The sequence below is a fragment of the Talpa europaea genome (genome assembly GCF_964194135.1).
Source record: "Talpa europaea genome assembly, chromosome: 15".
Classification (NCBI taxonomy): Eukaryota; Metazoa; Chordata; class Mammalia; order Eulipotyphla; family Talpidae; genus Talpa; species Talpa europaea.
The window spans coordinates 16,099,625-16,123,300 of NC_140083.1; the positions used below are offsets into that span (position 1 = coordinate 16,099,625).

A 23,676-nucleotide genomic window follows, 5' to 3' on the forward strand; every position below is an offset into this window, starting at 1 on the left:
TGGCAATAATACTGTAATATTTAGTATCGAATTTAAACTTTTCATCAATTATAAGTTGAATCACATTGACTGAAATGTTACAGTATAATTTTACATGTTATTAATTTATGAGATAATCAGCATATATGCAGCTCTGGCTATATGCCAACTAACAGTAGAGATTTGTCAGAAGTATAACATAAATGCAAAGATATAAATGTCATCTGTGCAATTCAAAATTCCAAAATTTGTCTTATCAAATGTACAATAAATAAGTCATACCTGACCTCATCAAGTTAACAAAATAATTACTAACCAACCTGTGTCTTATGAGTACATCGCTTAGAAAAACCAATTGCCATTTAAAAGCTACTTTGTCCATAAAAATAGAAGGTATATCAAACTCTTTAATCCCCAAACATTTAAAAACAATTTGGAAGGCAACTGTTAATCAAAATATATGTTTTAAAGTGATTAAAAAACACATGTAACCTATTTTTTTGCACAATTTTCTTATGAAAAAGGACACTTAGTGTATAGCTAAAGCTTTCAGAAAATAAAGATCCTGTTGACTTTCCCTTGAGGCAGATGACCTTGTATAATTTTTAATATAAAAATATAAATATTTTTGATAGAGATGAAATAGTGGTTGGTGTAAAGCCCCATCACCCTGTTCATGAAAAACAATTTTTCGCTGAGGTCATAAAAACAGTACTGATTCCATGCAGTTCTGTGTTGCGAGAAATGTCCCAAATTACAAAACCTTAAGGTATTCACGGAATCTTTAGAAGTGGGCCCGTAGTCTTTCATTTTCTTCTCGGAGTCTTTCAATTTCAGCCACTAAGCCTTCATTCACTGAGTATCTTTCCAGCAAAGAATGCATTTCATTCTAGAAAAGGGGAAAAATGCTTTTTAAATTATTGTTATTTCACATTTATTTGGCCAGTTTTACCTATCTTCAGCTATCATTTCTCTCATAATCACTGAGTATTTCTTGTAATTAACCACCTTTACTATTTTATTAATATTAATGAAAGAACACAGATGAAGTCTATATATTTGGGAAGTTTATATTTGCACATTACAAACTTCTTTGCTTACTTAGTGGATATAAAAAAGATTGTGAAAGGGGCCTCCCTGGTGACTCATAGGTCGAGTGCTAGGCTGCGAAGCTGCCCGCGACCTCTGCAGCGCAGGTTCAATCCCTGGCCGCAGGCAAGGGTCCCACATGGCACGCAGACCTCGCCTACTGCGCCCGCTGCTCCCCTGAGCAGTGTATTTCATCAGTCCGACTGTTCTGTTCCCTGCTCTGGTGAATTCTCTCACACTCCCGCACTTCTGACTGTACCCAGTGCTTGTATAAATAAATCAATCTTAAAAAAAAAAAAAAAAAAGACTGTGAAAGGTAGATTAACTATTATAGGTTATAAAGAAGGATGACTAACTAAAATCTGTTTTATTTACTAAATTTCCAAAACTACCTATTTGTTTTGTCTTAACAACTAGCTAAGAGTAAGTAAAAACAGGGCCTCCCCGGTGCGCAGCGGTTGAGCGCTGGGTTGCGAAGCTGCCTGCGGCCTCTGCGGCACCGGTTCGATCCCCGGCTGCTCCCCAGCCACCGGAGGAGGGTCCCACATGGCGCGCAGACCTCTCCTGCCGCCCGCTGTTCCCCTCAGCAGTGTACTTCGGTACTTCTGCCTGCTCTGCTCCCCGGTCTGGCTCTGGTGAATTCTCTCACCCTCCCGTGCTTCTGACTGTACCCAGTGCTTGTATAAACAAACAAACAAAAAACAAACAAACAAATAAAAAAAAATGCCTCTTTAAAAAAAAAAAAAAAGAGTAAGTAAAAACATATCACCCTTTATTGGACTTTTTAGATCTACAAATCCATACTCATTTAAAATATAATTTGTCATACATACCAATTGCATATGAAACTGTTTAATCATCTCCACTTGCAAATTCACAATGTCCCTATGGCATGCTTCTCTGGGGAAGAAAATACTTGTCAGAACTATGATAGTTCTTTTTATTATACTCAAATTTACTAACCTAATAATGCCATCAAATTTATCAATCAATTTTTATAGGTAATGTATTCCATTATATTTTCATAATTTCTCTATTCTGAAGTTATAAATCTTTTAACAATGTCCAAAACTTTGCCCTTTACATTTCAACTTTTATTCTATATAGAACTGATACTTTAATAGCATGGACTAGGGATCCATACTCATTTTTATATAAATAATCAAATGTCACAATACTTTTTATTGATCACTTCATATTTCAATATTTTCTTTGTCATAATGATATTTCCATATATGCAAAAGGACAAAATGCCTTAAAGTGGGGAATAATCACAAAATAAGTATTTCCTAACAGAGCACACAGCCAAATCAAGTTAAAAGGAAGGAAACAGGGGGCCTCCCCTGGTTGAGCACTGGGCTGCGAGGCCGCCCGCAGCCTCTGCAGTGCCAGTTTGTTCCCCGGCGAAGGTCCCACACACACACACACACACACACACACACACACAAAAGGAAGGAAACAGGAAGAAATGAACACCAGACACTGACAGGTAGTTTGCTGCCTCCAGCTCTGTTCTTACACTCATTTTTAGTTGCTAATACATGAACCAACAAAATTTCCTCATCATATTGTTATCACTGCCCTATTTGCCAATCACAAATGAATTAATTCACATTAAGGAAACAAACAGAGCAGGATACTTTGTACTTATCCTAATTACATTATCAGGTCTTTGTGAGCAGATCACTCATTTTTATATCCTTAGGATCAACTAATTAGGTCCACTGTAAATGTCAAAATGAAGGCTTTTCTTTAAAATTGGATTTATTAACATTAAAAAATATATTTGCAATATTTTTAACATTAAAAAGCAAGCAGCAGCAAAAACTGTACAACTCCAACATCCTTGCTCATGATAATCCAAATCTGAGCTACAATACTAAGTAACAAAGTTAAACAAGCAAAAAAAAAAAGGCTAATACTTGAAAATAGCTCCCAAATATATTGAGATGATATGTAAGGGTAAGCAGCATTCTTGCACACATTCTTACAATATTCAAAATTCAAAGAATGAGATGAAAAGGATAAATCTGGCCAAGATAACTTTTAATTATTACATTCTGATACATTCTATTTGAAAATATTCAGTTACTTAAAAAAATATCTTTCTTTACTACATTATCCTATGTGGCACACTTAATAGGAAATCTATAAATTCTGTATACAGGGATCCTACTTGAGCTTAGCAGAATCTGTCCACATTTGACAATAAAAAAAAAAAATCTACAATGGCATTCTGCCTGCTAGACTGTCCTGCCAAGTCATCTAATAATTACCGTGGGTAAATATGCCTTTTCCTAGCTGATATTCAAAAGATTCAGTACATCAAAACCAGTAATTCTCATCATGATTTCTATGGCTTTATGGACAAGAACAGCATAGTAGTAACCACCAAGCCTACTTTAAATTCCAGTTTTACATCTAACAAAAAAAGCCAATTTAGGTAGAGAAAGAAAAAGGAATTTCTCAATTACTACCTAAAGTCATCCAATGTTTCCTGTATCATGTTCTGAATAAAACGGATTTGAATAGATGTCAACGGTGCATTTGGTAGATTATTTCCAATGGTATCAGCTATTTTTTCTGATAGTGAACTGGCAACTCCAGCAGTGACAGAGGATGCTATCTTTGGAACTAAAATAAAAAATGGAAAAATATTAATAGTCAACTTGGACAAAGAGACATCAAACCTTTCTAAATAAGATTTGGCATGAGAAAACTTGAAATTCTAGTAAAGAACACGGTTCCTGTGACATTTAGAAAAATTCACTGGATACAAATCTCAGAAACTTTCTATGACATTATTTCTGATATTCATTTATCTGTATGTATAAACTGCCAAATATCTAATGTAATAACATATGACAGAGGGATTAATCTTGAAGAATCTCTGAACCACTGCCTTTTATAAAAGATGAATATGACAAGCTGCACCATAAACTAGATAAACCAAGGCTATTAAAAACAAACAGAAGGCACATAGGAATAAAGCAGTGCTACAGGCAAAGTCCTAGAGTTTAAGCTAACGCAATATATCCACAGCAACTTTCAAGTAAAATATAGATTTCTTTATGAAAGAGTTGTTTCTATACAAAGAGTTGGTTTATATAGATAACTCTTACAGCAAAACCTAATAATCTTTTATATATGATCAAGTTTTTAGGTCTATGGCATGAACCCTGCACAAAAAACGTTAATAAAGGGGAGAAAGACAATTTCAAGTAGTTATGAGTCATTTTCAAAGGGTTAAACATAATTCTATCTGTGCATTATTAGATCTAGAAACTTACATAATAGATTGGAAATGAAACTGACACCAAGAGTCTTAATTCAAATTGGTTGACTTTAACTATTTGCATACATTTAAATGTCTTCCAATAAGAGAGTCACACTAGAGAAATGTCCATAAATTTCAAGCTCCCTGAACCAATTTTTCTAGTATGTAATCGCTCTGTTAATTCTTTTTTTTTGGCTTTTTGTATCTGGTTTATTTTACTAGGTACAGTATCTTTAAGGTTCATCCACATTGCAGCATGTCAGAATAGCCTTCCCTTTTTAAGGCTAAAATTCCATAATGTGTTTATGCCTAATTTTATTTATTCACTCATCTGTTGGTGGGCATTTGGATTCCTTCCACCTTTGCTTATTGTGAATAATGCTACTATAAACATGAATATACAAGTATCTATTTGAGTCTTCTTTTTCAATTCTTTTGCGTACATATGTAGAATAAAATTGCTCATTTGTAAAATGCATCATTTTACATTTCTAGTGGTTTTCAAGTTAACACATGAAGAAATTTTATGTACGTACTTGGAGTTGAGGATCCATTGACTGGGGATTCATATATTACTTGTGTTTCAATTTCTTTCTCTGGTTTTTCAAATTTCTCAGGACTTCTTGTTTGGTTAGATGATGGAGAGGTGTTTAGATTTCCAGTTTCAGCACCGGAGATCAACTTTGAAAACTTCACATTTAAAATAAACAATACATGATCTGGTTTTACTCATCTTATTCATATACTTGTATCTACTTTCTCTTTTTTCTCAATAGACAGGATCAGGGAAAGGAAAATTAGGAAGGGATGGAGAAGGGAAAAACACCTGAACTACTGGCAAAAAAAAAAAAAAAAAATCAGGTTTACTAATCAAAAACAATCTTAATAACATGATTTAGGAAAAGATTATTAAGTATCTGTTGTTGAGTGGCACTTAAAATAGAAATCATGGGCCAAAAAAAAAACAAAAACAAAAACTTTCCCCTCAAATTTCATGTGGTAACTAGTCAGAAATTAAAAAATAAATCAGAAGACATTTTGGTACTTCTTGAACGGTGTCTTTTCAATATCATTCTAAAATACAAATATGAAAATGCAGATACACTGTACAAAAACTAGGCTTTCCTGCTTAACATTTGGTCATTTTAAACCTTTAGCACCATCAATTTCCTCTAGCACCATCAATTTCCTCATGACAGTTGATGCTGTGACCATCAACTGCCACGCTTGCTATTGCAATGGGAATACATATTAAAAGAATTCAGGGGAAAATTAATTTTTTACACACCATTAAATTGAGTACCTTGTCTTAGAAAACAGTATAAGTTCATGTTTGCTGTTTTTCAAAATATCCAAAGATAATAGCAAAAATATTCTCTAGTTTTTAACATGTGACATTAAGACTAAAGAACACTTTTCTACTAGGTAAGTACACAGCTCTGTCAATAATTAAGACACATCCACTGGGAGCTGCCTGCCTTGTAGAGATGAGCTTCATTATGTTTGCTAGTGATAAATACACACAGGCAGTTCAGCTTTGTTTTCAGGCTGATACCTGTTTGAAGGAGTCTTTAGGTTCCTGTTTTCCCAAATACATTTTCTTAGATTCAGCTGTCAGATCATGATTTTCATTTTCTTCTTTCCCTGGAGATCCCATAAAGACATTAAGAGGACTAGAATGCAATACTGAAGTGCTTGAAGCTACTGGATTTTTTCTTGGAGGAAACACTGAGTTCAACTGTGGTAGAAAGTCAAGGGCTGAAAAAGGAGAAAAAAAGCTTCATTTGCTCATGATGTTGCCCAGTCGCGGATATTTAAGGAAAGCACTTAATACAACAGACAGGTTAATATGGTAGAAAGACATGAGATTTGGATTCAGAAGACAGGTTCATTTATCAGCTCTACCCCTTACTTGATATGTATTATTGGAGGAAAAATCACAAGACTCTGGTTCCTGATCTGTAAATGTGAGTGATGATATCCATGTCCCTTAAAGACTTAAAAGAGATTGTGTATAAAAATAGTTTAGAAACTGCAAAACATACTGTTAGTTGGTATTAGTTTTTGTCAACTAAAAATTGCAAATTTGGTACTTAACTATGGGGTTTCTTGGTAGGCAGATTCTCGGAAAGACTCCCAATGATACCTGTGCTCCAGCCTGGATCCAAGCCCTCAGGTAACCACCCTCCCATTGAATGTGGGTTGAACCGAGTAACTTGCTTCTAACAAGGAAAATACAGCAGAAGTAATGGGATGCCACTTCCAAGTATACTATATAAATCACTGTGACTTCCATGAGTTCCTTCTTTCACTCTTTTGTCCACCTGCTCTGAGGAAAGCCAGCAGCCATATTGTCAAGCTGCTCTGTGGAGAGGCCCACATGACAAGGAACATTTATGTTTGGTCAACAGCAACATGAATGACTTGGAAACAGACTCTTTCCCAATCAAGCTGACTGCAGTCCTACTGATGCCTGATTAATAGATCTGAAGCCAAAGGCACCCAGCTAAGCCATGCTCAGATTCTTAGCCCACAGTTTTGAGATAGTAAGTATTTGTTCTTTTAAACTTCAAAATGTTGGGATAATTTGTTACACAGCAAAATATCACACAATATCACTTTAAATTTTCTTAGAAGTAATTCAATAGCTCTTACCATCTCCTTTGCCTACAGACTCATCACCTCCCTTGTTAACTACTGCATCTAGAATAAAATTAGAAAATCAAATTTAAAAAATACGAAAAAGAAGTCATGGCAACTTAGGCTTCCCATTCATTCCCCCAAAATGTTCTGAAACTAAGATTTTAAGAAAGAAAATATTGGGAAGTTAAAGTTAGTACTCATACAAGTTTCCCTTTCCATTCTTACAGTTTCAGGGACAGCAGAAAGTATGAAAAGATAATTCTAGGGTATACAGTCACTTAATGAGGCAAAAAGGTATAGTAGAAAAAGCACTAGGAAAGGCTCCTGAGAGCTATAATCTAGTTTTACCTATATCACTTAATAGCTTTGTGACTTTGGATAAAACTTTACTACAATTATGTTTCAATTTCTATACCTACATAGTGAGGACAAGGTCCTCACCTCCGATTGTTTTGAAGATCATCTGAAATACTGGAAAAATATTTTGCAAGCAATGCAATGTTAGAAATAATATAAGGTCTTCTTAACATGCATTTCAATTTTAGAATAAGTATAAGCATATTAAAACACTGTAATACTCCTTACCATTTAACAGAATAAACTCAGTTTTAACAGATTAATAGAGAAATAGGCAAAGGTCATGAAACAATTCACCAGGACTTCAAATGGATAATATATTATCATACATGACTATCATTTTAGTAGGAATATCATCCATTCACCTATCCATCCATCCATCTCTTGGATGTATATATACCTAGTAACATAACTTAAAAGTTACTAGTATTCTCTTTAAAAAAGCAGAAACTTTCTTTTTTAAAAGATATACTGAGGCATAAGTCTTTTATCTAAATACTTTTATCTTGAGATTAAAACACAAATTGCTTGACAATGAGGACCAGTATTTTTTCTAGTATCCAAGTTTCTTATTAAAAACACTAAACTTTAATAAATGAAGAACATGTGACTCAATTTCTAATCATTTTTTAAAACATCAAAAGTAATTGAAGATGAATTTCTATCCTTTATTCATTTTCTCTTAAAAACCATGAAAGAGGACTACACTTATAACTTCAACACTTCTAAAAGGCTCTTCCTACATTCTACAATTTAAAAGTTATTCCAGGAGTTGTCATAAGCCAAAGCTCCCCACTGGGTACAGTGTTACCTGTATCATTATTGATATATAATGATACATGCTAACTATCATTAGCATAGACTGTAACAGGTGTGTGGTACTTTAATACAGAGTTTAAAAGATGAGGCAATCTATAACCTAGTCATAGTTCTCCATGAAAACATTTAATAAATAATAATTACTTATAATCAAAGAAACTTTTTTTTAAGTGACGAAGATACGTTTTACCAATGAAAATATTCACGATTTTAAGAGTTATGTAGAAAGAAATAGAAGTAAAAGATTGCCTACGGAGGTAAAACTTACTTTAAGAAACTTCTGTGGAAATTAAATGCTAGCTTGAGAGCTGTTTGCTGTTTCCCATGTGAAAATTACCAGAGTATATTTTGGAATAACATTGGAAATATCAGGGCAAAGGAAAAGATACCACTCCAGGGATTGAGAAAATTAGCGAACTGTCAGGAACACCATTAGACTGAAGCTATTACCCACATCTTTTAGCCAGAATAGAAATGTAATGACTAATAGCAAGGGAACATAATCCTCTGATCTGAACAGACTTACCATCTCTGATAGGTGAGAACATGTCACCTAAACTACTTTTTCTAGTATCATCAAAGCTGGAGAAATCCTGATTTTTTCCACTGTCTGTTTCCTTAGATAAAATATCTGTGTTTATATTTCGAGGCAAACCTTAAAACAATTAGATATAAAAATAAGTATTATATCTAAATAAATTTATCATCAGAAGTTAGGTTATAAAAACTAAGGCATTAACACATTGCTGGTAATATAACTGTGAGCATCAAGAAAAGAAAACAGAATGTAACAACAGCTCATTAACCATTATTTTCATGTAATGCAGGATTCTTAAAAAGCAAATAACTTATTCATACACCACCACCTTAATTTAGTGATTTTGATGGAAATTTTCTAAAATTATTTGTTTTAGATACCATGATTTCCTTTCACAGAACACAGTTTAACATTTAGTATTATTTTTATTATATACTATGTAAAAAATATATAACTTATATATATGTAATAAATATATTACATATTATATAAAAGATATATATCACTCTTATCATCATCTACAAATAAAAAAAGAAGTCTGTAAGGTAAATAGCATGATTCAAGTAATGTTATTTTCTTTCCCCAACTTGCAGTGAATGGTTCTCTTTTCCCCATCTCCTGTCTTTACGTTCACTAACTGTGAGGCTTAAAGTATCTCTCAGCCTTATACACCTCAAGGACTTCACTACCCTAACAGTAGTTTACCAAGAGGAAAGACATCAGAATACCAAACTCATAAAAAAATAGTATGGTAGACAACAATAAAGAGGCATGCAGTTCTACATTTGCCGTGTCAGTATATAATGTGTGGCTTTAGGGCAGGAGCTCTGTGACACAAATTGAAGGCTCAGTAGCTTCTTGCTCATTTTAGCGTAAGAATTAGTTCAAGAGATTCAAGAGCTTTAATGAAAGTCTGGCATTTGAATTGGTAGAATATTACTGTATTAAATTTTAAAGTGTTTTATTTGTTATCTTGGTCCCAAATGAAAATTAAAATGCAGGGATAGGAACAAAGAAGAGCTTAAATATCAAAAAAAGTCCAAGTATGGCTAATGAAATAAACTTTGCTAACACCTGATAGAAAGTTATAATATAACCAAACATTTGCACCCCACCATCATATAAGTGACTGCTTACACAAAAAGTTAAACTGTGTTAAGAAGAAATCCCCTCTCCTTTATGGACAAAGGTCCTCAACATTGTGATTACCTAATTCTAGCCTATAGAACTTTAAAAAACAGAAGTTTGATATCATTTGAAAATGGGTATTTCTTACTGAAAATGAACACTAGCAACAAGTCTGTAGAGGTTCTTTTCAATAACTAAATCGGGATGCCTTCAATAGATCCAACATGAACTTTTTTCAAACCTGAGATTTATTTTCCAAGAAGCTTAAAATAACTTTGGTAATAGTAATAACGGTAGTGATGATAAAGGTATTAATAACATCATAATTTACTGAGTGGAACTCAATATTTTTCTTGGATTTATACAATAACCTAAAAAGTTAAATATTACCTTTGGAAAAGGAAAATCTACAAGAGTCAGAGTAGTTAAAAAAACTGTCCAAATCACCCAGGTACCTAGCAGCAAGTGACAAACTTAAGTTTAACATACTTCCAATGTTTCAAAGGAGAAAAAGATGCCTGTGTCTGTATGTGTACTGGAGACAGAGGCAATGATGAAGCAAATGTGGCACAATTTATAAAACAGTGAATCTGCTAAGTGGTATACTAGAGCTCAGGAGTTCTATTATAGAAACTTTATAATCATTTCAAAATTAATAAACAAAAATTTCTAACTCTTTGTTACTAGCAATGGGTGTGTGTATGTGTGTGTGTTTGTTGTGTGTTGAGCAAATATTCATTTTATAAGAAACTTTTCTAATGAGTCAAAAGTTATTAATTGGGACCCTACAGACCCAAGTCTTTCACTTCCTAATTAACGCTGTCATTCTTAAGCATGAGTCACCTTATTAAAAACTATGTAACAATGAGACTTCAGAAAGTTTACAGTAAATGAGAGAATAATTTGAGTATTATGAACAAACTAAATTTTTAAAATAGCAATTTTCATAATATAGTTAATTCAACATCTTAGCAAATATTCAAAAAGAATATTACTATTCAAAAAGCTGTATTTCAAAAAGAATTTCTTCTAAGTAGATCATACTAGTGTTTATTCCAGCACTTCTTAAATAAGGACTAATAATATGGAATGATTTTTATGTAAAGATGATATATAGTCAGAGAAAAATTTTAGTGACTATACTTTTTGAAAAAAAAATCATTCCATACTATCAAGTCCAACAAATTAAAGTTTTGATTCTACTGGAAAGAGTAGATCCATACTGAGAAGGCACCAGCAAATATTTCTGGCAAAGTCAAGAAGTTATCCTGAAAATTAAAAAAGAGAGGGATACATCCATTTCTAATGAGAATATTTTAGAAACATACTGGTATATCACATAAATTGAAAAATATCTGCTGCAAGTTGACAATATAGCATAATTTCTTTAAATAAAAACAAGATTTTTTTGGAATTTATGAAATGTGATCTTTACAAGGGACAAAGGATATCTTCCACAACATGTAAGGATAAGCTCATCGTATTATATCATCATAAAGTCTGAATGAATTCTTCCTCCAGAACCATTGTATCAATATGATTAGCAGTATAAAAGAAAGTATTTGAAAAATGCATACATTTTCACTTATTTTTATCTAACAAACCACCAATATACTGCTTAGTACGTGCCAAGTACTATTCAGTCCCTTAATGTATTCCTTTCAATACCTGACTTACACTCCATTCTGAAATGTGAAACAGAAGGAGCCATTCATTAATAGCTTTTTTTTAACTCAGAGATCAAATCATAATGATAGCATCAAAGTCTCATATTCTCTACTGATTAATCTGAATTAATCTCAATAGTGAGTCATCTATTCTATAGTGGTAGTAAGGATAAATAATTTCTGAGTTGGCATTAATCTCTTTTTAGGATAATATTTCTTATAACAAAAATTTAGCTCAACAGAATAAGTGGTTTTCATTAATTTTTATAAAAATATTTAGCTTTAGTTAAAATTTTTACTTCTTCAATAATATCTGCTAAAAATTTTACCTAAGTATCAGGTGAATTTGATTTCTAGGTTCTTGATAAAGTGCTAATTATATATATTTGGGGGTGGATAAGGAGGGAGATTTCAAATACTATCCATAAGCAACATTTACCTGTTTTGTCTTGAACAGCAGCTGTTCCTTTCCCACCAACTGTTGTCATGGGCTGTGGTAGAACTGTGGCTATGGAAGTGATGGCTGCTTCTCTGACAATTCCAGAATTCTGAACTCCTCCACCAGCAGTGCTCACATTAATGCTTCGTTTGTTCACAGTGGTGGGCTTGTTTGAACAGCCTTTATTTAAACTTGACTGAAATATAATGGAATATTTAAGAGCTCAGGTTTCTAATGTTCCCTATTATATATTAATATTTTATGATTCCCTCTAAGATTAAAAAATACCTATATTTTTCCATGCAATCATAAGTTTGCTGGCATAAATGAATTTCCCTCTGAACAAAAAAAAAAAAACCCTTTTAAGATACTTTTGAAAAGAAACAAGAATTGAAATTGAATAAACAAGTTTTAAAACTAAATATTATGGCTTTGTGCTACAATTATTTATAATTCTTTTATATAAACATGATTATGAAGGAAACAATATGGTGCTTAATGACAACATATAATTTTCACAGAGTTTGATTTATTTAGTAAAATGAAAAATGTTGAAAAGAAAGAAAATATCTTACCTTAGAAAGAGAAGTGGAGCACTGAAATGCTATACATTGCACAGATGTCTTGTGAGCACTGATGGTTTTAACTGGTGATTTCAACATTCTTAAATCATATTGATATATTTTCCCACGGGAAGATCCAATAGCCAAAGTGGCTCCATCAGACATGAAATCAACTGCAGTTAGAGGAGTGTCAGCCACTAAAGTTTTTACTAGTCTTTGGAAAGGAGAATAAAGTATATATAAAAGTGTATGTAAAGGAATAACCTTCTATGACACATAAAATACTATGTCAAAACTAAAGTTACTTGGAATCCAGCAAATATTACATATACATTGTAAATATTTGTTTAAAGCAGAAAAATTAGAATTAGACTTAGAGACATTTCTAACGTAATAGCATTTACAGGAGCTGAATATTCCATCCTAATTTTCTATTTATTTTTAATAGGTACATTCTACATATTCTAGAAGCAGCACCTACTTCTTTTAGTAATTATTACTTTGACAGTAAATGTGACAGAATTCCTGGGTATTACTCCACGAACAAGGGCTGTAGCCTCAGAGTGAAGGAGGCTCTCAGTATGCCCTTTCCATTTATTGACTGCTAAGGCCTCAAGAGGACTATGACCTTTCACAGGGGAGCAGCTGCTACTTTGTTCTTAGTTGTGCATCTCTTGACCAAAGAGCTAACAGAATAAATGTGTCTTGATCCTCAGGAAGCTGGTACAGGAATATGGAAACTGATGTGCTAATGCTGAGTGTTTTGCCCAGTGGCTTGGATAAAAGAGGACAGGTATATTGATTCTTAGGCCTCTCAGTAAATTATTTCCAAAAAGAAAAGAGTTTCAAAAAAAGAATTTAAACAAACAAAAAAAAAGATTCTGAAACAAGTACCAGTAAACTTTTAACAAGACTGATAGTAGGCCCTTCCTTAATAGTAACATAGTAACATTACCATTTCTACCATACATCCTTTAGGTATTAAGTGTATCAAATACACCTGTAACACTCTTGCAGTTTTCTTAAATTTTAGCTTAGCAAGCACATTTAGAACTGTAAGAAGGCACAATTGGACCCTGATACCTCAAAGATTGGTATTTTACCAATTTTACCTTTTACCTCTAGATTAGTGGTTCTCAACTGAGGGCAAATTTTGCCACAATTGAGGGTCGGCAGGGAGATGTGCTACTGGCTTCTAGTGGTTAGAGGCCAGGGATGTTGCTAAATATCCTATAATATCCAGGACAACCCCCCACAACCAAGAATGATTCAGTCCAAAATAAGAAACCCTGCTCTAGATAATGAATTGCTATAAAGCAAATTAATCAGAGTGCTTTAAAAAGACAGGTATTTAGCTGTATTTTGAAAAAAGAATAGTATGTGTTGAGGCAGTGCCTCAACATTCACCGTCTAGAAGCATGCTAAAGAATATATCCAAGCCTCACCATTTTTTTCAGCATGGGAAGGAAAAGAAAATTCTGTCTTACTACAAATAAAGTACACAAACTTGAGATCTCCTAAAGATTAATCACTGGTCTAGAAAAATAAAACAACATGCCTAATAGTAGTTATTTATTACAAAACTAAGAAATGGTCATGTCACACTTACTTCTTGCTTGAAGTGTCATAGAGAATGATTCTTTTGTCCAGGCCTATAGTTATAAACAGTAATTCATTGACAGGAGAAAAACAGATGCCTGAAGCTGGAGCTTTATGTGTACTGTCAAAGTTATGGTATGGACTCTGACTATTCACATCCCAGAGGGTTACTATTCCGTTATCTGTAACACTGCCCAGTAGCGATTTCTTAAACAAGGAGTACTTCAAGTGTCGAACAGACTATAAAAACAAAAGTACATTTTATGTAATTGCAAGCATTTGTAAAAACATTTTCTATAAACTATATAAGTAATAGTTAATCACACTACCACATGACATTTAGAATTTCTCTGGCATATAGATCTATAGGTTTCAATTGTGACAACTGTAAAATCATTTACTGGGCAATAACATGACCCCCAATATTCTAGTAATTGAATATTTGCCATGATTTTATTACCCTGAAGGAGAACTACTTCAATTGCTTCTTTGTCAGAGTAACTACACAATACATTGAGATTATGTTAATATATCAGGATTAGAAAATTCACAATAAATGTGCTAGTCACAGAAAAAAATCACAAAACAAATATAAGGAAATAATATTTCATGATTATTTTGTAAATATAACTAAAATATCTGGTTATATTTGTTTGAACGTGAGTACCTGATGCCTTGGCAATTTAACAATTGCAGCGTAATTGAAATTAAACCAAAGGAGGTTTGGCAACACTCTAGGCTGGGGAGGGATTGCAACCATATTCTTTGAAAAGTATCAGCCTGAGGGCAAAGCTGGCCTTTCTCTAAACACCCTTCCCAGGGGGCTGTGGAGACATTCTCTCTTTCAGGTTTCTGCTGGACCGGAATAAACAAAGATCTAGTTTGAGTAAATAGGTTGTCGTATGTGAAAACTAGCTGAAACTGATCTGCAGGTTTTTTCTTGCAAAGCTGTTTTGACATTATCATTTCATATGATAGGAATTAAATATTTTGTATTTGATCTAATTTTTCTCTGTAAAGGAACAGCATTATAATTATTGAAATTAAGTAGGCGCCACAAGAGTGGGAAACTGAATGTGCCACTCTTTCAAACAGTTAAATTATATTCCTGAATCAAGCAATGAATCCCGCTCTAGTAGCTAGATATCAGCTCTCCATAAATCCCAGATAAAACTGTCATAAGTCAAAGAAGCCAAATCTTAGGAGGGTTTGTTTGTTTTACTTAGTTCTTTCACACTCCAAAAGGATTTGAAACCACTAACTTTTGGATATTAAAATGTTAAACATTAAAAGTTCATTCTACTTTAAAGATATTTTCAAAGTAATATATATTAGCTATTAATAACATAATATTAGTATCTTTGCAGAAGGAAGCAAAGGGAAACAACAAGAAGTCTGAGACAGATCTGAACACAGGAGAAGTGCAAAATAGATAAAAGTTATTTATAGGAAAGCACTGTGGTCATTTTCACACATCAGCTGAAAACAGTAAACTCCCCTGCACTAGTGGAAGAAGTCTACAGAAAAGACTGAAGGGCTAGAGCAGTTTAGCCCCAGTAAACTCTCAAAATGGACCATCCAAAACTCCTCTCAGCAGGTCAGGGACTGACATCTAGGAAACAATGCTAGGAATAGAAACAAAGGTGAACAGGATGAGGCAACAAGGTGAGAAAAGCAAAGGTTCCATGCAAGCAAGGTAATGGAACAAAGCCAGTCCACCTCAGAAAGCAAGTCACCTTTTATTTTTAACTACCTGAAAACAAAAGGGAACTTGGTGACATTAGAAAAGACACTCTGAACAAGGACAGTCTCTTCAACAAATGGTGCTGAGGAAACTGGACAGCAGCATGCAAAAGAATAAAACCAGACAATTATCTCAAGCCATATACAAAAATCAATTCAAAATGGATAAAAGACTTGTAGTTAAGACCTGAAACCATAAAATACATATAAGAAAACATAGGCAAAACACTTCATGACATAAGCTTCAGTGATTTCTTTGCAGATTCGTCTCCAACAGCAAGGAAAACATACACTGAACCATATTAAACTATACAAAAAGCTTCTGCAGTCAAATAAGCCATGACTAAAACAAGACACCCCACTCAATGGGAGAAAACATTTGCATATCATGCATCTGCCAAGGGACTGATACAGAAGATTTACAAAGAACTCATGCAACTCAATTAAAAGAAACCCTCTCCCCCAATAAAAATGGGCAGAAGAGCTAAATAGGCATTTGTCCAAAGAATACATATAGATGGCCAACAGGTAAATGAAAAAAAATATTCATTATTGCTTATTGTCAGGAAAATGCAAGTCAAGACCACATGAGATAACACCTCACACCTGAGCGCAAGGCCCATGTTAAAAAGACCAGAAGCAACAAGCCCTGTGAGGGTGTGTGCTGGTGAGAATGAAGTATGGTCCAGCCCCTAGGGAAAACAGTATTGGGGTTCCTCAAAAGATTAAAAATCGATCTACCATATGAGCCAGTAATTCAACTCCTAAGTACCTACCCAGAGAATCAAAAACATTAATTCAAAAGGAAAGCTGTACTCCTGTGCTTGCTGCAACACTGTTTACATTAGCCAAGCTATAGAAACAACTTAAATGCCCAAAAATAGATGAGTGGATTAAGGAGAAGTAGTATTACTCAACAGTAAAAAGTAAAAAATAATAAATTTACGACATTTGCAGCAACACAGACAAAACTGGAAGGGATTATGTTTAGTGAAATAAGTCAGAAGGCGAAAGATACCTATCACATTGTGCCAGTTATATTCGGAATATCAAGAAATCAAACAAAGGGTCAGTTAAAGAAAAAAACTAACCCTTGAAAACTGACTATAGAGCTGAGGCATACAGTGGGGGAGAAGGGGCAGGAGAGGGAGAGACAAGAACAAAGTGGGGAGGGAGCACAATGGACTATGGTGGTAAACTCTGGGTATCAAGGTGGTGGGAGCATTACAGCAACTACACCTGAAAGGGGGTGGGGCGAGAGAACCCTACACCACCAAAATACCAACAACAATGTAAACCAACATTGCCTCAATTAAAAAAAAAATTAAAAGCAAAAAAAAAAAAAGAAAACCTAAAACCACAAGACACCCTGAATTCCATCTCTATCTAGATGTTATCTCTTCACATATAAATCCCATACAAAGTGATCAGAAGAACTGAGAACAGGGAGAAAGACCTTCTCAACCGATGACCAAAGAAACAAAATGACACAAGACATTTAAAAACAACATAATTCAGAAGTAGAAACTTTGGAAATAAGATGTCAGAATTTGGAAAAGAAAAATTTTAATGTTTCAAAAATGAGTGCTAATTTAGAAGGAATACAAGAATGAATAAACACAACAGATAGTACCTTAAAGATAAGTATAAAGGAAGTAATTTTTTTTTAAGATTTATTTATTTATACAAGCACTGGGTACAGTCAGAAGCGTGGGAGGGTGAAAGAATCTCCAGAGCCAGAGAGGGGAGCAGAACAGGCAGACCGACAAAGTATACTGCTGAGGGGAGCAGCGGGTGCAGCAGGAGAGGTCTGTGCGCCATATGGGACCCTTGCTGGCTGCTGGGGATCGAACTGGTGCTGCAGAGGCTGCGGGCAGCTTCACAGCCCAGCATTCAACCGCTGCGCAACCCGGGAGGCCCAGGAAAGAATTTTTAAAAATCAAAAGCAAGGAAAAAATTTGAAATGATTTCAGAGACAGTAGTAAACCACTGAAGATAAGCAATGATCCAACAAAGGAAAAAATAAACATAGGGAAAAGAACAAGGACTAAAAACTATTATACAAGAAAACTTCCCTGAAAAAAAGAAAAGATGTGAAATGACATTAAATGAGCACACTATCTACCTATGAATAGCAATACAAAATACAATAACATAGTCTAGTAAAATTAATAGACATTAAAGAAGAAAAAAATATTCTTTGGATATCCAGGGAAAATGAACAAGGAAAAAAAATATTTAAATTGTCATCAGGCACTAAGGACAAATATGATAGTCTAACATACTTAAGTGTCCCTAGGAAAGATGCCTGCTTATTTAGTTACATTGAAAGAAAACTTCTAACCTCAAAGAAAAAAAAGTCAAAAGCAGAAAACATATACTTAATGGAAACAATATTAACACATAGTATTTCTTATGATTATACAAGTTTGGAAAATGACTAAAACGATACAGAACTGTTTAGGTAAACTGTGGTATTTGAACAATGAAATATTATGTGGTCATTAAAAATTCTGGTTATAAAGTAGTAATACCTGGGCTAGAACACTAAGGAAAAAAATAGAAAACAGGATTGGACCAACAGAATGAATGAGAACTTCAAGGAAGGAAGACAGAGCTATATACAGAAACAAGGCAAGAAAATATTCTTCAAGCTTCCCATTATAAAAAATTGGAAAAGAAATATAGAAAGAAAAAATTAGCCTTTCAGAAGTAATATATTAAGATATAGATTATGAATTTATATTATAGCAATATGTCAATTATAAAACTGCTCAAGAACATAACATATAGACAAGTATAAACAAATACTAAGGAAACATATCCAGGAGATCCAAGAATAGACTATCATGTAAACATTTTAATATCAATGTACCTATATAATATAAAGGACCCCATTATTCTATACAGAAAGCTTTGTAGTCAGTCAAACTTGAATGCCAAAATTCAGTCAACCAAGTCAACCAGATTAGAATTAAACTCATTTTTGATGAAACTGTTTTTTAAAAATGCATAATTATTTACCAGAACTCTGTACCAAACAGGCTTACAAAATCTATACTTAAAATAACAAAAATTTAAGAAAATGGATTTAACATATATTAAATATATCATACTTAAAAACTCATAGAAAGCCTACTACATTTACAGATCATTTTTAAATCTAAGGAATCAATAAAATAGATCCAGTTGTTAACTGCTTTGAAAATGGCACCCATATGAGAAATGCAGCACAGGTTAACCTATCTGTGAGCCTAAGTCGCTGAACTTGCCAAATAGTGACATGCAATTATAGTCTAAGAAGTCTTGTCAGCCCAGCAGTTCTGCAGAAAGAGGGGGCTCTTTTTCCCCTGCAGAAAGACACTGTGATCCACATAAAACTAATAGCTTCAATTCAGTTCAGACACTTCAAAGTAAGATTCTAAATATATTCAGGCAATCTCATTTCCAATATGAAATTCAGTATAATGCAGATTCAATGAGACTTCATGGTTCTGTCACTTTCACTAAGAAATCAATTTGATAAATTTTAAAGATTTCAAATTCTTGAGTATTAATAGAAATAAAACAGATGATTTCAATTTAATTGTCAGATGCAACCTAGCCACTACTTTTCTCAGTATTCTAGACCTTATCTAAAATAAAACTGATCAACATAGAAATTGGGCTAGTAACAGTTTATATTAATTCAATTAAATCTTATTTAATATATTTGAAATCTTAAATGAATTTTGAGGAATCGCTGTAAAATATTTTAAATGAACGCTTAAATAGCAATTCTATATTTTTGGTAACAATAGAAAAAATAATGAAATCATTTCTAGGACAAACAGATTTAAAAAACAGTCCAAAGATTTCAATTATACCACTAACTTTGAAAGGGAAACAGAATATGTAGAATCATGAAAACTTACTTTCCTAAGAAAACTATGACAACATACTTACATACTCAGATATCAACTGGTATTTCCTAGCCCACACTCTGTTTTAATTGTAGAGAGGAAAATAAAACAGTATTAACAAATATATAGAACCATTTGTTGCACGGAAAAGCAAAGTACACATACCAATTCAATTTCCTCACTTTCTTTAATGCTCTCCTATTCTAAGTGGGTTTAAAGCACAAAATATGAGGTCAAGTTACAACTACCTGGTAAATTAGTGAGGATTTGCAAGGAAAACTCATTTGACCTAACCATGTTGAAACCAGTTTGGGGAAGTAAATCACAAAAAGTTATTTTAATGAATTAATTGATATGATTATCATTAAAAGCTCACATGAAGTTCACTTCTCTCTCACAAACTCTACTGAAAGTAAATTATCACTTACTTGACAAAAGGAAAAGAAGACTCAAGAGTTAAGTAATTGGCCCAGGCTCACACAGCTAGCTCTCCAAATGTGCGACTTGCAAAGCAAAGCTGCACCAAAAGATCCTACAGAGATGTCAACTGCCCTAGCAGGAGGCAGCAGAAACATGAAAATTTCAGATTCTGCTTTATCTGACCTTGCAGAAGAGATAAGTTCTGAGCATTACTATTTTTCTTAACTAGATGATAAATTTAATTCAATTTTGCTATGCAAATGTAATCAATGAAATCCTTTGAAAATTAATAATACAGCAATCTGCCACTTAGAACTTTAAAAGATAATTTTATTTAATGTGAAAAAAAAATGAGTAAATTTTGGACTCTTTCACAAAGTGACAAGAAAATACTACAAAGTTTCCAAAACCTTGGGTTCTCAAATCCTTCCATACCCAACTGTCCCTGAGCTAGAAAGATAATGCTGGTGTAATTACAAACCTCTATGAAAAGCTGAACCCTATCTCAAACCATACACAAACATTAATTTGAATGGGTCGTAATAGGCATAAATAAGAAAGGTAAAACAACAAAGCTTTGTCTATAAAAAAACAGAAAATAGAACACTATCATTAAGAACTTGGGGCAAGCAAGAGTCTTAAGTGGCACCCATAAAAGAATATATTAGACTAGATATCTATGCATTTTAGAACTTTTCACTTTTTAAAATAGGCTAATAAGAAAGTAAAACAGCAAGTTGTAAGCTAAAAGAAGATAGGTAGTCCCTCCCTGGTGGCACAAGGGGGATAAGCACCGCACTATGGAGCAATTCACAGCCTCTGCAGCACAAGTTCCATCCCAGGCTGTCCAGGGAGCAACCCACAGGCGAGGCAGACCTCTCCCGTCTTGCCCACTGCTCCCCTCAGCAGTGTATTTCAGTCAGTCTGCCTGTTCTGTTCCCCGCTCTGTCTCTGGTGGATTTTCTCACCCCCGGCATAGCTGGCCTGTACCCCAGCTCTTGTATGCATAAATAAATCTTACAAAAAATAAAAGACATGTAAACATGCATATACAAGAAATCTAGAATATATAATGGACTATAAATCTATTGGAAAAACATAAATGACCCAGAACAAAAATGAGGAACAGACTTGAACAGTCACTTCACAAAAGAAGGTGTATGAAAAAGTGTTCAACTCAAATAGTGAAATGCAATTTAAATCCAAAATAAGATACCATATAACCATCAAAGTGGCTAAAATAAGACAGACAACACTTGGTACTGGCAAAACTGCAAAGAAACTGAATTGCACATAAACTGTTTGTGAAAGTATAAAAGAGTGTAAGATATTTTAGAAGTTTTGAAAACTCTTTGGCAATTTTTAATAAAATAAAACATTATACCTACCCTAAGACAAAGCAATTTCACTAGAGTATTTGCAAACAGACTTGTATAAGAATATTTATAGTAGTTTTATTGTAATAGCTAAAAACTAGAAATAACTCATGTCCACTAACAACAGAATGGATAAACTGTGGCACATTCATATAATGGGACCCTACACAGTATTACAACAGCAGAAATTATCATTCAATAAAACAAGGTAAACACAGTGAAGACTAAAGAAGTCAGATACACAACTCTTTTAAGAAAAATGAAAGATTAACTAAACATTAAGAGGGTTTCACTGATGTGCCAGGAATGTTCTGTATCTTGATTTTGATAGTAGTTATGCAAGTATATGTATATATACAAATTCACTAAGCTCCTCACTTAAGCTATACACACTTGATTTATGTGATATCTCCATTTTAAAAAATTAAATATTTTAGACATAGTGAGGCCAAGAACATTTCCAGGACTATTCTTTCATATCTGGTATTAATCAGAAAACTTTCCAGTAAGATAAAATAAAAACTAAAATATAATACAGATAACCACATAGCAGTATCTGACCTAATTTTTATGTTACTGTAAAGTCAGTCCAGAATTTATAAATCTAAACTTGTCATGCTTCTGAGTTAAAAAAGAAATTATTTCACTAAAAAGCAAGACATCTGAACATTAGATTTTTCTAATGTTCACAATAGTTCCAGTATCTATGGACTTAGGATTTATGTTTTTGTTATCAAAATATAAATCACCAAAATAACAAAATATAAATTCTGACTTTTAGGACAATATTCTATATTTTCTATGGCAAACCATTTATCCTTAATAAAATGTAGAGAGCAAGATATCCTCCAAAAGACCTTTTTTCAATTCAAGGAAATTATGATTTGGACATTTAACTAATAAAAAACTGATTAGCTCCCTAAATGCCTTCCAAAATAAAAGCTCAATATTTGTGCTGGCATTCACAGTCCCACAAAACTATGCTCATATTTACCTTTCTAATTTTCTCTCACACTGTCCCTATTTTTACTTTGCTTTGTATGACATAAAATATGCCTCTCCCAAAGTTCTATATTAGCCTGTTAGAATTTTTGTAATGGGCAAAGAGACACCCTACTGATTGGGAGAAAATTTTTGCAAACAATACTACTGATAAGGGACTGATAACAAAGATCTACAAAGAGCTGACCTGACTCAACAAAGTAAATAACCCAGTCAAAAAATGGGCAGAAAAGCTAAAAAGACACTTCTTCAAAGAAATTCAAATGGCCAATAGGCATATGAAAAAATGTTCAACATCACTTGTAATCCAAGAAATGCAAATCAAAACAACAATGAGATACCACCTTATACCAGCGAGAATGACTCATACTAAAAAAACAGGAAACAACAAATGTTGGTGAGGATGTGGAGAAAAAGGAAATCTCCTACACTGCTGGTAGGAGTGCAAACTGGTTCAACCACTATGGAAAGCTGTGTGGAGCTTCCTCAAACTACTAAAAATGGAGCTTCCATATAACCCAGCAATTCCACACCTAGGAATCTACCCAAAGGAAAAACAGTAATTCAAAAGGATACCTGCATCCCTATGCTTACTGCAGCACTATTTACAACAGGCAAGCTATGGAAACAATCCAAATGCCCAAAAATAGGTGACTGGAACAAGATGTGGAATATATACACAATGGAATATTACTCAGCAATCAAAAAAGATAAACTCATGCCATTTTCAGCAACATGGCTGGAGCTGTAAGAGATTATGCTCAGTGACATAAGCTAGAAAGAAAAAGAAAATATCGGATAGTTTCACCTACAGGAGGAATGCAAGGAAACAAAATAAGGGATAAGGAAAAAAATTATAATAAATTAAAAAACAAAATTTAATAGGCAACTACAAATCAGAGACACTGCAGGGGAGGAGGAGGGACCAAAACAGGGGAGGGAAGAGCACAAGGGACTATGATGATGGTACACAGGTGCATTGGTGATGGGAATTATACAGGGACTACACTTGAGAGGAGAAAGCATACATCACACAAAAATAAAAGAATGATGTAAAATATAATTAAAATAAAAAATTTTGTTATGGGGCCTCCCTGGTGGCCTAGTGGTTAAGTCTCAGCACTATCATCACTAT

General features: G+C 33.6%; 1 protein-coding gene across 1 annotated transcript in view; it reads right to left on the reverse strand.

Annotated features, from left to right (window-relative positions):
* Positions 1-763: 763 nt before the first annotated feature.
* Positions 764-23,676, reverse strand: part of NEDD1 (NEDD1 gamma-tubulin ring complex targeting factor) — a gene marked incomplete at its 3' end in the record, with an annotated part of 35,409 nt that continues 12,496 nt past the window's right edge. Inside the window, exons 5-14 of the mRNA XM_084255187.1 lie at positions 14,109-14,338; positions 12,512-12,713; positions 11,937-12,132; positions 8,691-8,819; positions 7,001-7,048; positions 5,901-6,103; positions 4,882-5,035; positions 3,546-3,702; positions 1,902-1,968; positions 764-868 (exon numbers count right to left, since the gene is read on the reverse strand). Coding sequence (XP_084111313.1) covers positions 764-868; positions 1,902-1,968; positions 3,546-3,702; positions 4,882-5,035; positions 5,901-6,103; positions 7,001-7,048; positions 8,691-8,819; positions 11,937-12,132; positions 12,512-12,713; positions 14,109-14,338 — 1,491 coding nt within the window. The remainder of the gene's footprint in view (positions 869-1,901; positions 1,969-3,545; positions 3,703-4,881; positions 5,036-5,900; positions 6,104-7,000; positions 7,049-8,690; positions 8,820-11,936; positions 12,133-12,511; positions 12,714-14,108; positions 14,339-23,676) is intronic.